The sequence below is a fragment of the Typopeltis vanoorti genome, chromosome 6 (genome assembly GCF_054136105.1).
Source record: "Typopeltis vanoorti isolate ZY-2024b chromosome 6, IOZ_Tvanoo_1.0, whole genome shotgun sequence".
NCBI lineage: Eukaryota > Metazoa > Arthropoda > Arachnida > Uropygi > Thelyphonidae > Typopeltis > Typopeltis vanoorti.
In genome coordinates this window covers 14640223-14655059 of record NC_143554.1, presented here as the reverse complement: position 1 = coordinate 14655059, position 14837 = coordinate 14640223, and the positions used below count along the sequence as shown (strand labels likewise).

The 14837-nt window shown below is 34.0% G+C and overlaps 1 protein-coding gene across 4 annotated transcripts in view; it reads left to right on the top strand.

The window, feature by feature from the left end:
• LOC150105306 (polyamine-transporting ATPase 13A3-like) overlaps window positions 1-14837 on the top strand; it is a 479234-nt gene that overhangs the window by 50079 nt on the left and 414318 nt on the right. For all 4 annotated transcript variants that reach the window (XM_090394686.1, XM_090394683.1, XM_090394684.1 and 1 more), the window contains one exon: window positions 14405-14488. In XM_090394686.1, the coding sequence (XP_090250812.1) occupies window positions 14408-14488 (81 nt within the window). In that variant the 5' untranslated portion in view covers window positions 14405-14407. The remainder of the gene's footprint in view (window positions 1-14404; window positions 14489-14837) is intronic.

The window sequence follows — 14837 nt, the reverse complement described above, 5'->3', positions numbered from 1 at the left end:
CAGTCACTGTATTATAAAACGTGAAGAAATTACTGAGGTATGACCTACCTTCACAGAACCATGCTGTCCTCCCTCTCATACAGTATCCCATTTCCATCTATCCATTCCTGTGGATTCATCTATCCATTTAATATCCTCTTTTGAGGTCTACCTGACCTTCTCTTTCCAATTGGTTTATATTTTATTAATTGTTTTGGATATCGGGTGTTGTCCATTCAGTTTACATGTTCTATCCAATTTTGTTTGTAATTTTTTAGTTTTTCTTTTATTGATTTTATTTTTAGTTCTTTTAAATGTCTTTGTTCATTTTTTTTGTCTAATAATGTGTATTTTGCAGTTCTTCTCACGAATCTCATTTCACTTGTTTTTATTTTTTTTTATGTTGTATGTTTATTGCCCAAATTCCGCTGCCATATAATAATGTTGGCACTGCTAAAGTATTGTATATGTTCAAGCGTGTTACTTTTTCTGGAATATTTGGATTGAGTGTTCTATTTATCAGGTCTATAATCTGTAAAAATTTTGAAGTTTTTACTTTTGTCTTTATCTCCTTCATATGATATTTCACATCCAAGATAATTGAAAGTATTTATCTGTTTTACTTAATTGTTAATAACTATTTTACTTCTAACTGGAGTTTGTCCACAAAATGCCATTGTTTTAGTTTTGTCTATGGATGTTTTCATTCCAAAATGTTCTACTGTAATTAAATTATATATTGCTCTTTGTAGATTGTCTTCCTCATCTGATATTATTACCTGATGATCTGCAAATACTAGTGTATTTATTTTGTTATTCCAGGAAATTTCTATACCTGAATTATTTAAGGTGTTCCACTGTATTTCATTAATATAAATATTAAAAAGTGTTTCATATGAGATAGAGGGCATCCCTGTCTTACTCCTTGGTTATAGATTGTTTTTCAGACATTTTTTCATTTATTTTTATTTTATTATTTTTGTATATATTCAATATTGCAAGTAGTAAAATATTAGATATATTTATTCTTTGTAATATATCAAATATTATATATCTTTCTACTTTTGTCAAATGCTTTTTCATAATCTATTAACAAACGCTGAGTTTCTAAAATAAATGATTTTCTTTTCTCTGTAAGTAGTTTTAAACAAACAAACAAAAAAAAAACTGTTCATTGCAGAGCATCCTTTTCTTAATCCATTTTATTATTCTAATAATATTTTTTCACTGTATATTTTGAATTTTTCATTAAGTATTCTACTATATATTTTGTAGCATGTATTCAATAAACTAATACCTCTGTCATTAACAAGTTTTTTTTTATCTCCCCCTTTTTAAATATAGGTGTTATTATACTTGTATTCCATTATATTGATATTTGTCCATTTGTATATATTTTATTTAAAAATTTTAATAATCTCAGATAAAAAAATTTTTTCCAGCAAATTTATAGTTTGAAGTTGATCCCATCTCCTGCTGATTTACCATTTTTATTTTATTTAGGTTGCCCTTTAATTCTTTGTTATTATATAATTTAAAGCATTTTGCAAGTTTTTGGCGTAATTTTTTTTGTGTTAGTATTATCTTTTCAAAGATCAACATCATCATATTCCTGCCATGTACCCTCAAGGGGTGTACAGGATATGATAGTACTACATGAAAAATTTACATCATTACTAACTTCCTATCTACAATCTTCCTCCAAATCAGCCTGTTACTTGTCAAGACTCCAACATTATTAGATCTTATATTTCTATTATCTAAGACAGCGTTTCTCAACCTTTCTAAGCCCAAGGACCAGTAAAATGCCTAAAATAATTCTACGGACCACTAAGTTATAGAGGCGTAGCTGGAGGGGGTGGGATCTGCCCCGGGCTGCACTTTTTTGGGTTTAAGAAATCTTACCATAACATTTTAGAATGCTGGAATTAAAGTTTTACTTCAAAAATAAACAAAGTGTTTTAATTTATTTCTCTCTCCATCATTTTGACTTTCTGTAATTTTTTTTAAAAACCTATGTAGGAATTACCAACATTTTGGAAAAACTGTGCCATTTATAACATAATAAATCTGAAAGTCTATTTTGAATACATATGGAAACATAATTAATTAAATTGGAAGTAAACGATTAAAAGTGTATCATCATTGAACAAAGTTTTAATTTTTATTAAACAAATAAATAATATGATATAATTATGTTAATATTTACTTTTGATGAGATGGCTGAGCTTCTCGGCCCGTGAAGAGTTGCTGGATATCTGGCTCAATATTGGTCAACTTCAGTCGAAGATCGGCACATACTAAGATGATTTCTGTATTTTGTTGTTATTTGAAGGAGCGATGAAAATCCTTTCTCACAAGGATAATTTTAGAAAACTGCATGACGATTTTCAGTGCTTCTTCAGATAATTTGGGAAATTCACTTCTCACTGAAGACAAGATCCAAAATCGAGCAAAACTAAGATCACAGAATTTCATTTTAAGTCCACTGTCACTTGAAAGCTCAATTAAATGTTCTTTTTTCAATATTGAAAGGTCGCTCTTGTGACTGCAAGCCCACAGCAATTTCTTATAAAAGTTATTCGGAAAATGTGTTTCAAAATTCCGTTTCAGATTTTTGAGATGGTCATAAACCCTTACCAGAAACTCAGAATGAACAAAAATATCATTTTCCACAAAAAAGGATTCCAATGTTGGAAGAGGTGCAGATTGTCTGTCTTTTACATAATTAATCCATAAAACCAGTTTTTTCTCGAATGCCTTTATTTCGTCCTAGGCATCAAGAACAGTTAAAGAATTTCCCTGAAGGAAGAGATTTAGTTCATTTAATTTCGAAAAAATGGAGGAAAGATAGGATAGTGTTGATAACCATGCATCGTCAACAAGGAGTGATGCAAAATCAGAATTACGCTCCTTTACAAATAAGCATGAAACTCCGCATGCTTATTTGTAAATCCTCTCCACCTCCTCCCCATCAAGAAGAAACCCTGGCACCCATATATGGACACCGTAGTTCTAGATGGGGTCTTATCAAGGCTCGATACAGAGGAACAATAACTTGTTTGTCTCTGCTTGTTAAAGTATTTTTTTTTCAGAAGCCAAGTGATTTGATGAACTGATTTAGCCACTTTTGCAATGTGCCCCCTAAACTTCAATTCCCTATCCACCAACACCCCCAAATCCTTGGCCTCATCAATCTCCTAGAGTACAATTCCACCAATGTGATATACTGCTGCTAATCTTTTCACCCCAAAATGCATTACCTTACACTTTGCCAGATTAAATTGACATCTATTTTTCCCCCAGCCCAGTCCTCCAAACTATCCAAATCATCCTGCAAAATTTTGACATTCTGTGCACTCACAATTGCTCTACCCAACTTTGCATCATCAGCAAACAAGTGAACACTTCCTCTCAGATCCTTTCCTATGTCACTGATGAACAAACTGAAAAGTAGTGGTCCAAAAACAAGCCTGCGGCCACCACTACTCACAAGCCGTCTTTTGGACTCAACTCGTGAATAAACCACTCTCTGGTATCTCTCCATCAGCCACCCTCCTATCTATCTCACCAACCCTATATCCATCCCTATCTGCTCCAGTTTACTGATTAGAGTTCCATGTGGTATCGTGTCAAAGGCCTTGGCATGGTCCAGTAGAATCACTGTAAAGCCATTACCCTTATCCAGTTCAGCTGTCACTGTGTTATAAAACGTGAGCAAGTTACTGAGGCATGATCTACCCATCACAAAACCATGTTGTCCCCCCATACAATATTCCATTTTCATCTATCCAATTCTGTATTCTTTTCTTGACTAATTTCTCCAAGACCTTGACAAAGATTCCTGATATGCTAATCGGTCGGTAATTTACAACAGCAGTCTTGTAACCTCCTTTATGCATTGGAACTATTTTCCCCTCTTTCCACCCCTTCGGGACTAACCCAGACCCGAGACTCAAATTAAACAAAATGGTCAAGGGTACTGACAATTCTTTAGCTGCTTCACGTACGACATGAGCTGGTATATCATCCAATCCCACAGATGTATTAACCTTGAGGTTTTGCAATAGACTACTCACCTCCACTTCATTCACCACAATTCCCGTATAATCTATTAGTTCATTCATTTCTGCAGTGTCACCACCTGGATGATATATTCTTGCAAAGTGCTCTTTCCTTGGAATGAAACTCTGATTTCTATCTTAGAGTTTTCTTTTTCGGGTTTGAAGTAATGTGGGATAAAATATTACCTTAATTTAAATAATTTTAACAATGCCGAAATGAAGCCTTTTGGCTCTTTATTTCATCAATTTCTGTGCACCTTTTTGACAACTCGTACCATAAAGTATTAAAGCTATTATCACTATATTATTTGGTCTGCCTACTCACTGATGAGACCTTAATAATGGTTGAAACCGGGCTGGGTAGTGACCTAGCTCCCTTAATCTAAAACAACATACATCTCCTAGGGAAGTGGTGTTCAACCTTTTTTGCTACGCAAGCTACTTTTCTATAAAAAGTTATTCGGCGATCTACTATCTTATATAGATCACGTTCCCCCACCTGATATCTAATTACGCACAAATAAATAACTAAAAAAAATACACATCTGAAAACTTTATTTGTGTATATAAAAATTTATTTATCACTTTTAATTATTTTAATACAAAATATTTTAATACAACAAAAAGATATATTGAAATAAAATATTTATTTCTCTATTTTGGAAAACCAAAGTTAGAAAAAATAACAGATTGATTACAAACTCACAAGTTACAGGAAATGCTGGCTGATTAAAAAAAAAAAAAAAAAAAAAAAAAAAAAGTTAATGTGTAATTTGGCACTGTTTGGACCTCGCAATATTTTCAACCTCCTCTCTGACAGCAAATCTGGAACCGCGACCCTTTCTACTTGCTTCAGTCCCTTTTTATTAGGCCTCCTCGGAGACCTTGCATGAATGTTTGACAATCCCCAAAGAATCGGTATGAGTCTTTCATCTTAAGTTTCAAGTTCGGCACACCTTTTGTTCCCCTCCGCTTTCTTTTGATTGTAAGTTGCCGGCCATTGGAAAGTTGTTTGAACTCTTTCTGACTGACTTCGGAGATGTTTACACTTAGAGCCTGCAAGCCTTTCTGATACAAGTTTCAATAAAATCTTTCTAATGGTGCCATGTACAGCTTCGGCGACAAAAACATTGCCTTTGTTTTTAACACTCTAACATATTTTTATTAAAGCAGTATATACAGTTAGCTTCAAAAGAGTTATTTATAAAAACATCTAATAAAAACTATACCGAGACAAAGTTTATTTTTTTACAATATTAGCATGGGACTTAACCTAAGTAAAAAATCGATGTAATGTGCTTTGGAATATTTAATATTTAAGCTACAATCGAGTTTTTACACTTTGCTTATAATCGTATTCACTCGGCTCGCTGTTTGACTTCCAATGATCCAAATTAATTCATTTACCCGGACTTATAAGAAAATTACTGATTTGACAATTTTAACAAAAAATAAATAAACAATAGCAATACACTTGAAGTGAATTAAAAATAATGGTAAATAAAATATGATGTTTTCAGTTTTAATTAAATTTGTAAGTAAGGAGAAATACACAAGAAATTGACCAAAAATCACTCCGCTCTCGATCGTGATCGACGGGTTGAACACCCCTGGTCTAGGGGACAAGTTTTACATTAGGGCAAATACTAAGAATAGCGATCATAACTTTATCCACCTTTACAACGAGTTGCCTGGTATTGTACCACTCAAGTGTTTGCTCACACTTGGACTCTCTGAACTTTTATAGTTTGCTATATTCGGCATGAAACTCTTTGATTTCTATCTTAGAGTTTTCTTATTCAATTATTGTTTTTATTTCATTGTCCCATATATGTAATTTTTTTATTTTTATGATATTTTTTTGTGTATTCCTAGACTTTTATATGCTGCTGATGTAATAATTTATTTTATATTATTCCATTTTTTTTTTTTTTCAATATCTTAATTTTCTTGTATTTTTTTAAGTAGTTATTAATCCTCTGTTGGTATAAATTTCTTATGCTTAAATCATTTAATAGTCTTACTTTGTAATTAGATTTTGTTTCTCTAGTTTGTTTATTTTTTCGTATTTTTTGTAACCAGTTTGGAAATCTTAATTTTGCCTGCACTAAATAATGATCTGTATCTATTTCTAGCTCTCTCCTGACTTTAACATCCAGGAAGAGGTTTGCTACTTCTTCATTTGCTATAAAGTAGTCTATTAGTGATGTTTGTCCTCTTGCACATGATGTATATTTTTATGTTTGTAGAATGTATTCATTATTTTTAAATTATTATATGTTATATAATCAATGAATCATTTTCCATTTTTTGTTCACTGTTCTCAAAATTTTTTTGTGTTATTATTATTTTTTCCTTCCTATTCTGGCATTAAGATCTCCAGCTATAATTATATTATTTGTTTTATTTAATTTTTCATTTATTTCTTGTAACTGTTTGTAAGTCATCATTTTCTTCTTCTTTTCCTTCTTTGAGGGCACATACTTCAATAACTGTTAAATTTGCTTTATTTAATAAGCAAAAATACTTATTATACATACCAGAATGAAAGAATATAATGAGTTATTTTTGCTTTAATTGATTTATGCACCGTCCGAATCATTATGCCAGCTTTTGCACACATTTCTTTGTCTACTCCCCTATCCAGTCATCCCTCGACTTATGTCGGGGTTCCATTCTATCCAGCAGGATGTAAGTCGATACATTAAATCAACAGAGTTATATCAGTTATGGACTTAACAGTAATAAGTATACTGTTGTTTTAATTTTTAAAACTTATTATAAAACTGTACTGTGCATTACTGCCATTATAATGGCAGTAACATGAGAAGAATCACCAACATTTTCCTCCACAATCACATCTTCACTATCTTCCCTATACGAAGGACCAGGCTGTAGCTTTTCTGGTGTAACCTTTGTTTTTTCCTTCCTCTTTTGCAACACACACATTGTACTCCCAGGGGCACTTTTTATGAGTTGAACTATATCGTCATCATTCACTTCAAGATTCAGATTGTTTGCTAGGCCCATTATTTATTCACTCAATTTACAAAAGTGTTAATTTTTTTTTCAAAATGTCCAAAATCGTGCACAAATCTTTTTAATGTCTTTTCCACATGCCATTCATACTTTGAGAGATCATTTCGTCCCAAACAGCAATTTTTTTAATAGCATGATAAATATTGAATGCTTTTTAGAATTGTATGAGAGTCTGGTCGTTTCCTTCAGTAGCAGAAATGGCTTGTGAAAAAGTTTTCCATAGATAATAAGTCTTGAACACTGCAGGAATCCCTGATCAATCGGTTGGATCAATGAAGTAGTGTTTGGAGGGAGAAACATGACCTTGAACTTGGTGAAGATCACCGATATAAGATGGGTGACCTGGAGCATTATCTAGAATTAATATTTTAAATTCTACATTTTCTTACACACAATAGCTTTCCATTTCACTCTCATTACAGTTGAGGCATCGGCAAACAATCGGTCACTTGGCTTATCTCAGGTTCTGTTGCTTTTTCAAATTTGTTTTGTGCAGCTTTGTCTTTGAGTTTGTATAGGTCTATTTTTTTATGGGTCTTAGGAATGTTCTTGAATTTTAATTTAATTTTTGCTGCTAAGATTTCATAATCAGAGTCAAAATCTGTTTTTTTTTTTCAATATTCTTACATTTTGAACAAATAATTTCATTTTTTTCTGATTAGTATATAGTCATTGCAGTTTTTGGTTAATCCATCTAGTAAGGTCCGTGTGAACATATGTGAAGGTTTATGGAAGAAAACGATGTTGGTGACATACAGGTTATTTTGTTTGCAAAATTCAAGGAGTCTTTCTCCTCTTTCATTCCTTTCATCCACATCAAATTTGCCCATTACATCTATGATGTCTCTGGTGTGTATTCCATTCTTGGCATCGAAATCCCCCATCACTATTAAAATGTCTTTTCTACTTGATTTGTTAATTTGGTCTTCTAGATGGTGATAGAAGCTTTCTATATCTTCACCTCCATGTGATTAATCTGGGGCATATATCTGAATTATTTTGTATTAGACTCCTTTTTCTTTCCCTTTTATTCTTATGGCAATTATTCTTGGCCCTTGTCGTTCTACAGATGTTATGGAGTTGATTAAGTTGTTTTTAATTAATATGGAAACACCCTCTCTATGTATATTGTCATCTCTTCTTGAGTAAAACATTATTCCATTTCTTTTAATTTTTTTATTGATCCTTCTCCTGGCCAGTGTGTTTCAGAGAGACCTACAATATCTAGCTAATATTTTCCAATTCTTTCTCCATTAATTTGAGTTCTCCTGTTTTGGCTAGGACTCTTATATTTAGAATTAGGAGATAAGATGTATTTTGTGCTGACCACACAGCAAATTTCTCAACTGCGTCTTGTGATCTTGAAGCAATCACACTTCCTTGGACATGGTGGTGTTGTCTCTAGTCTGTTCTATTCTGGTATCCATAGAGGTTATAGGTAATTAATGCACCCAGCTTGCCATTCCTCTGCTGCATAGCTCCTTATAGGATGAAGACCTGAGAGCACTATTTCTCTCTGTGGATAGAGGCTGCCTCTAATATGAGGTATCGATGCCTTTTGCAGCCACCCCTGACCGGTTGCAGATGCTGCAGGGTACTTTTAGGAACTAGGTAGTGGTCCTGCCATTAAATAAGCTAAATCAGTTTCGATTTTTTTCCAATTTTTGCTCAAGCTTTAGGCAGCTTTGTACTTGCTTTTGCACAACACTGTTGTAGGATCAATGATGTTACTCACTGACCCATCACATCCTGGTAGTGTTGCCACTGCTGGTCCGGGACTGCTTATTGGTCATTCGCAGCTAGTCACAATATCTGATGGTCTTTCCTCTTTCCGCCTGGTAGTAGTCAGCTCTATCCCAAGAAGTATTTATCGTATTTCAAAATTTTAGTTCTGTTGTAATTCATGCATTTTTAATAACAGAATAAATGTATATAACCATTTTTTTATATTTATGTGTAATTACATCTACAGTTGTTATTGTAAGAGACAGATGACAGAGCCACTTATTGAATTCTGTGTATTCTTTTAAATAAATGAGTAATAAATATAACTTTTATCTGGAAAAGAAGAAAGCATACAAAAGTTCCTAGCAAATAACTTGCAGATGAACTAGAAGAATATAGTGAAAAATGTGAGAGAGCTAAGCTATGTGTAAAACTAGCTAAACAAAAGTCATAGGGAAGCCTTAGGTAAGAATATACACATACTGCTACTGAATTAGAAACTTTTATTTACTACCATATTGAACCTCCTTTAGCTCAAATTACAGCACATATTCAGTATGGCATAGATTCTGCAAGGTATTGGATTACATCTACAACAAAGCAGGCATTCACCAGACAGTCCTGTAATCAGCTAAGATTTGACAGAAGAGGACTTTGCTCCTGGATCTGTTTTTCTAAAATGTCCCATACATTTTCAGTGGGGTTCAGACCCGGTCTTTGTGGTGGCCGAGGAAGATGGTGGAAGTTGCTAAACAACTGCTGAAAATTCTTGCACAATGGACATTAGCATTGTTGTCCATGAAACAAACATCTCCTGCTGGATAAAAAGTGAATATTGTAGGATGAATTTGACCAGCAACGATGTTCAGATATTACTTGGAAAACGCTTTCGGTAATATGAGAGGATCCGTTCTATATTAACAGAACATACCCCACATTGTGATATCATCTTCAGAACCTTGAGTTGTGTTTATAAGGCAAGCTGGGTTCATTGCTTCATGGGGTTCTCACCAAACTCTGTGTCTACCATCAGAACAGAATAAGGTGTACTGTGACTTTTCAGACCAGATGACATTTTTTCAGTCTTCTAGTGTCCAGTCATGGTGTTCTCAACACCGCTGTAGACAAACTTTCTGGTTCTTTGGAAATCAGTGGTTTCTGTATAGGTACATGGGACTGCCAATATACCGAACCTCTTCAATTCCCTGCATGTAATTTAGTGAGTTATGGATAGGGAACAATCTTCATTAAATGCTACACACAGGAACTTTTGTTTGTCTGCAAGAACCTTCTCAGACAATGACAATCTTGTTCCTGACAGACTATCTTAGGACCACAGTTATGTCTCTCAGACCAGTGATGTGGGATATTTTTCCACTGGATATCTTGCCTATTGAGAAACCAGGATAAGCTTTGCTGTTTTCAAAATTATGACTCTGGCCAGATGGGCACCCACAATTATCCCTTCATCCATTACTGAAAGGTCCTTTGTTTTTCCCATTGTGATCATTACTGCTGACATTACTGACCAGCAGCATTCCTAAATAGTTGCCTAGAATATGAGGTGATGTGATGCATGTTATCAGGTATTTTGTATATATGCTGTGTAAGTAACTTTTACATGCATTTGCATAAAGTTTTCTTATTCAGTGGTCGTTATGTGTAGAAGATAAATAACAGGAAGGTGGCAAAATGTTCTGTAGGCTGTTGATAAAGCTTAGAAGTGGAAGAAAGAATACTGTAAAAGGAAGTAAAGTCAATAAAGGTAAAATGAAAAAGATAAGGATATTCTAGATGCCTGGAGTAATTATTATTATATGATACCTCAAGGACTCCAAGGACTCATCAAGGGAGAGCACCTACTTCTACGACTCTGTCTCCACCACGATTACCAACCAAACCAAACTGCCACTATCATCATTATCTACAGCATCGTCCTACTGTCCACTGTCACCACTAGTATTTTTGTCTGTAAATTGTGTGTGTTCTCAAGGCCGATTTGTCTGTATGCAGGATGAAAAACCTGAGTTTTTGGAAGAAAACCCTGCTACCTCTTTATGGGATCAGCTAACTCACCTTCAACCTTCAACTGAAAAAAACCCATATAAAGATTCCTCTCTTGATGATGAGAATCAGACTCAGGCCTTTTCCGATTGAAGGGCAAAATGTATCATCGTTCTTCCAGTTGAACTATGGAGATATAACTTTGTAATAACTTTGAAAGACTGTTAAACAAAGCAAGGTTCTTTGACCAAATTGAGTAACATCTATAACAAATTTGGCATGAAAATCAGCAATAAAAAGACAAAAATGATGAAAGCATGCAGGAACATATTTCAGCTAATTATACACAGTTTTAGTGAATATGGCAAATTAACTATGGAAATAGACAACAAAATAAGCACAGCTTGAATGGTGCAGATAAATAAATTTACTCGTACCATTTAACCATACTTGAATAAATTTATATGGAATAAGAGAGGAATTAGCCAAAACACTAAACTAGCATTGGTTTTTTTAAGTTATGGATCTGTGAGTTGGGTAGAAATAAAACACTTGATCAAAGATTAGAGGCCACAGATATGAGAGTTAGGAGAAAAATTAGCTGCCTGAATCCATCTGAATTCACAAAAGAGCATTTATCCTACAGGATGGATTGCTGCAAGGATATGGCCTTGCCCCAGATCTATTCAACCTGTACACAAGTGACATCCCTCAGACAGCTAGTTGAAAGTTTATCTATGCTATTAACATAGCAATTACCACCCAAGACAGCTTTTCAAGGCCTCCTTGAGGAAAAACTGAGCAAAGATCTGAGCTCACTGCAGAATTACCTTGAAGGGGACTGACTACTAACCCCAGCAAAACTGTTGTTTCACCTTTCCACCTAAATAACCAGAATATTCATAGAAAACTAAAGTAAACTTCTGCAGAATGACTAATCCAGGAAAATAACCCATGTTACTTTCGTTTCGTTCGTGAAATTTTTAATGGGGGTGCTGCCTATACAAAATAAAAAATATATTATTATTTTGTATAGACAGCACCCCCACTTAAACTTACACCAGATGCCACTGCACTTGACCATAATCTAACATACCAAAACCATTTGGAAGAAACTAATTTAAAGATATCTGTCAGGAATAACATTATAAACAAGTTTGCAGGCACAACTTGGGGTTGTTATGCCTGAATTCTTAGAAGACAAACCCTGGCTCTAGTCTTCATTATGGTGTATTGTCTGACATTGAATCCAAACTGGCAAACAATACTCCACAACGAAGAGATGGTTTTTGTTGTTATGATAAGCTGTTTATGTGGACACACACAGCTTATCATAACAACAAGGACCATCTCTGGTACCTTGAGATCTACTCCTCTCTTATGGGTACATGTTCTTCCCATATCACTCCTTCATGCTTCAGAAGAGAAGAAGCTACCATCAAAGAAATAAATAAAATCAGAAATAACATGTACCTTCCTATACATCAAGATATCTCTCCACCTTCAGCTTGCCACCTCACTTCCAGATCTCTCATTTAGTTTGTGGAAATACCAGATGATGTTCCCCAGGACTGGTTGAGAAGACTCTGGATCAAATTTCAAACAAGTATGTGATTACATATTCAATTATCATATCTTCAGGTTTCAATATACCTTGACATCTCTGGAACCAGCTAATTATTCAGGACTGGACAAGGGCATTGTTCCCACTTACTACATTTGTGGGAAATTTCACAGTTATCTGTTTATGTGTTTATGTTAGTGGTGTTGTGTAGACTATGCATAATATCACTGATGACTGCCCTCCCCCCCCCCACTCCTTCCCTGGAAGTCTCAGGAACTTGTATATATTTCCAGATAGTGCCATTGATTGGTTAAATGAGCTTTCAGTATTTATATAGTTTTATTTGTCAATTTCTGGTAATCCCTCCCCCACCAAATGCTAAATAAATAAATTTATTATTTTGTATCCAAACACAAGTGGTACAGTAGTAAGCAATTGGTAGAACATTATTTACAACATATTAGGATACATTACAAATGAGACCAGCTTAAATTTAGTAGGTAAATTATACAGGGAATAATAAGTAATATATGAAGGGAAAAAAAGCTATACATAAGTTATATACAATAAATATGATCAGATGTTCCTCCAGTATCTTGCACAATCAACTACTCTTTCTGTGCAGGATATAAGGTCCTCTTTTGTGCAAGGTGATTGAAGTTGGGGGGGAGAAAGAAGGTGTTCCATGGACTAGGTTGTCCCACACTCACACTTATCTGGTCCAGTGAGGTGGCCCTATTTGATGAGGTTTTGTTTGCAGCGTCCTGATGTTTGTAGTCTGTTGAGGCACTTTTCCAAGTATTCCAGTCCAAGTGGGCACCACCTGGAAGATGTTCTGCTGTTGGAATACCCGTATTATTCTCAGGGTATAGTGCGAGCCATTGTTGAAGTCTTGTCTCTGGAGGGTTTTTAGGTGGTTCAACAGTTGCTAGGAAGCTATGTCAGGATCTTAGTCTTTGGGGCATTGTGATCTGGCTGAATAGTGGGTGGCGTTCTTCATTCGTTTGCCTGCTTCTTTTGTCAGCTGAGAATGCAATAAATTAATTAAAAATGAAAATATTATAGTAAGGAGCTTGACACTGTTAGCATTCAAGAATGCGTGAGCAGGGCTAATCTAAGGTGATGGTCGCTTAAATGGAATCTGAGAGGAGAGGTTAGCAAAATAGCTTTTTGGATGGCAAGATGGCAGGAAAAAGACTCAGAGAAAAACCAAGTTCTAGGTTGATTGATTCAGTCAGAAGTGCCCTAGAAGACTGAAATATTAGAATATGACAATATTGGAGTACTGACAAGTAATAGCCTAATTTGGAGAAAATTGTCGATAGGAGATTAGTAATAATGCAACCTCAATCATTCAGTATTGTTATATTAGCTTTATTCTCTCTAAGGGTATATATATCAGAAAATTGATTACGATAAAATTTTGGTCTTGGTAGAACCATTCACATTGGTAAACTCCATTTTGATACCTATGGTTGATTTCTAATCCTGCTATGTAACATCATTATTTAAGAAAGTTTGTAAATAGTGATGATCCTCAAACTTTTTTATTAATTTCCTTTACACACATGCACAGTGCTATATGTGGACAGTGTTAATTGTGAGATGACAACTTGTTTATTGGACACCTGAAGTAACATGGAAAAACTATCTGGTCTGCAGATCACTATTACCAACATATGTAACTCCTGGTAGTCCCATGGTAATACTCCTAAATTAATGTGTTCTGAGTTTCCAAGAATTCTAACTTTTTAGTTTACTTAAGCTAGGTACACTGCACTGGCAAACACTGCATGGTTAATTTGCACCACATCAGAAATATAGTAAATATAGTTCTATTATAGTTTACTCCTTAGTTTAATAATATATATTACACATATATTGCTGTTCAAATATTTCCTTTGTTGTTTATTTGAGGGGTTAAATCTTTTCTGAAACTCTATAAAAATAATGCTGTTACTAAAATAATTTCATTGAATTGTTACAAATTTGTTGTATTAGTTAGTTCAATTTATTATTTTTTTTTAAGACAATGCATAGTACACTTTACTCAAAATTGGAATCAGATTTTTCTCATTCTGCAGTCATTGAACAAGAAAATGATGAACAAGTAGTAAGTAAAAATTTGACTTTAAAAAAAAAAAGTAACAATTTAATTAGATAGTTATCAATTTATTTAAGTTAGGCATAGACCTGTGTTTTGAAATTTGGCATCTTGCAGATAAATAGAACCCCAGAAAATTATGTTAACAAAATAAAAGGCAAAATTTTTTGTAACCTCTAAGCTAATGCATATTTTAAATATGGAATGTTTAATATAAATAAGAAAATGTGCATAAATAACATTAACATGTCAATATCGTTGAATTCTTGATATGTATCATCTAGGGATGTACAGTATCTTATAGTGGTACTGGATGATCAAGTTTAAATTATTACCGATCTCCTATCAGCAGTGTTTG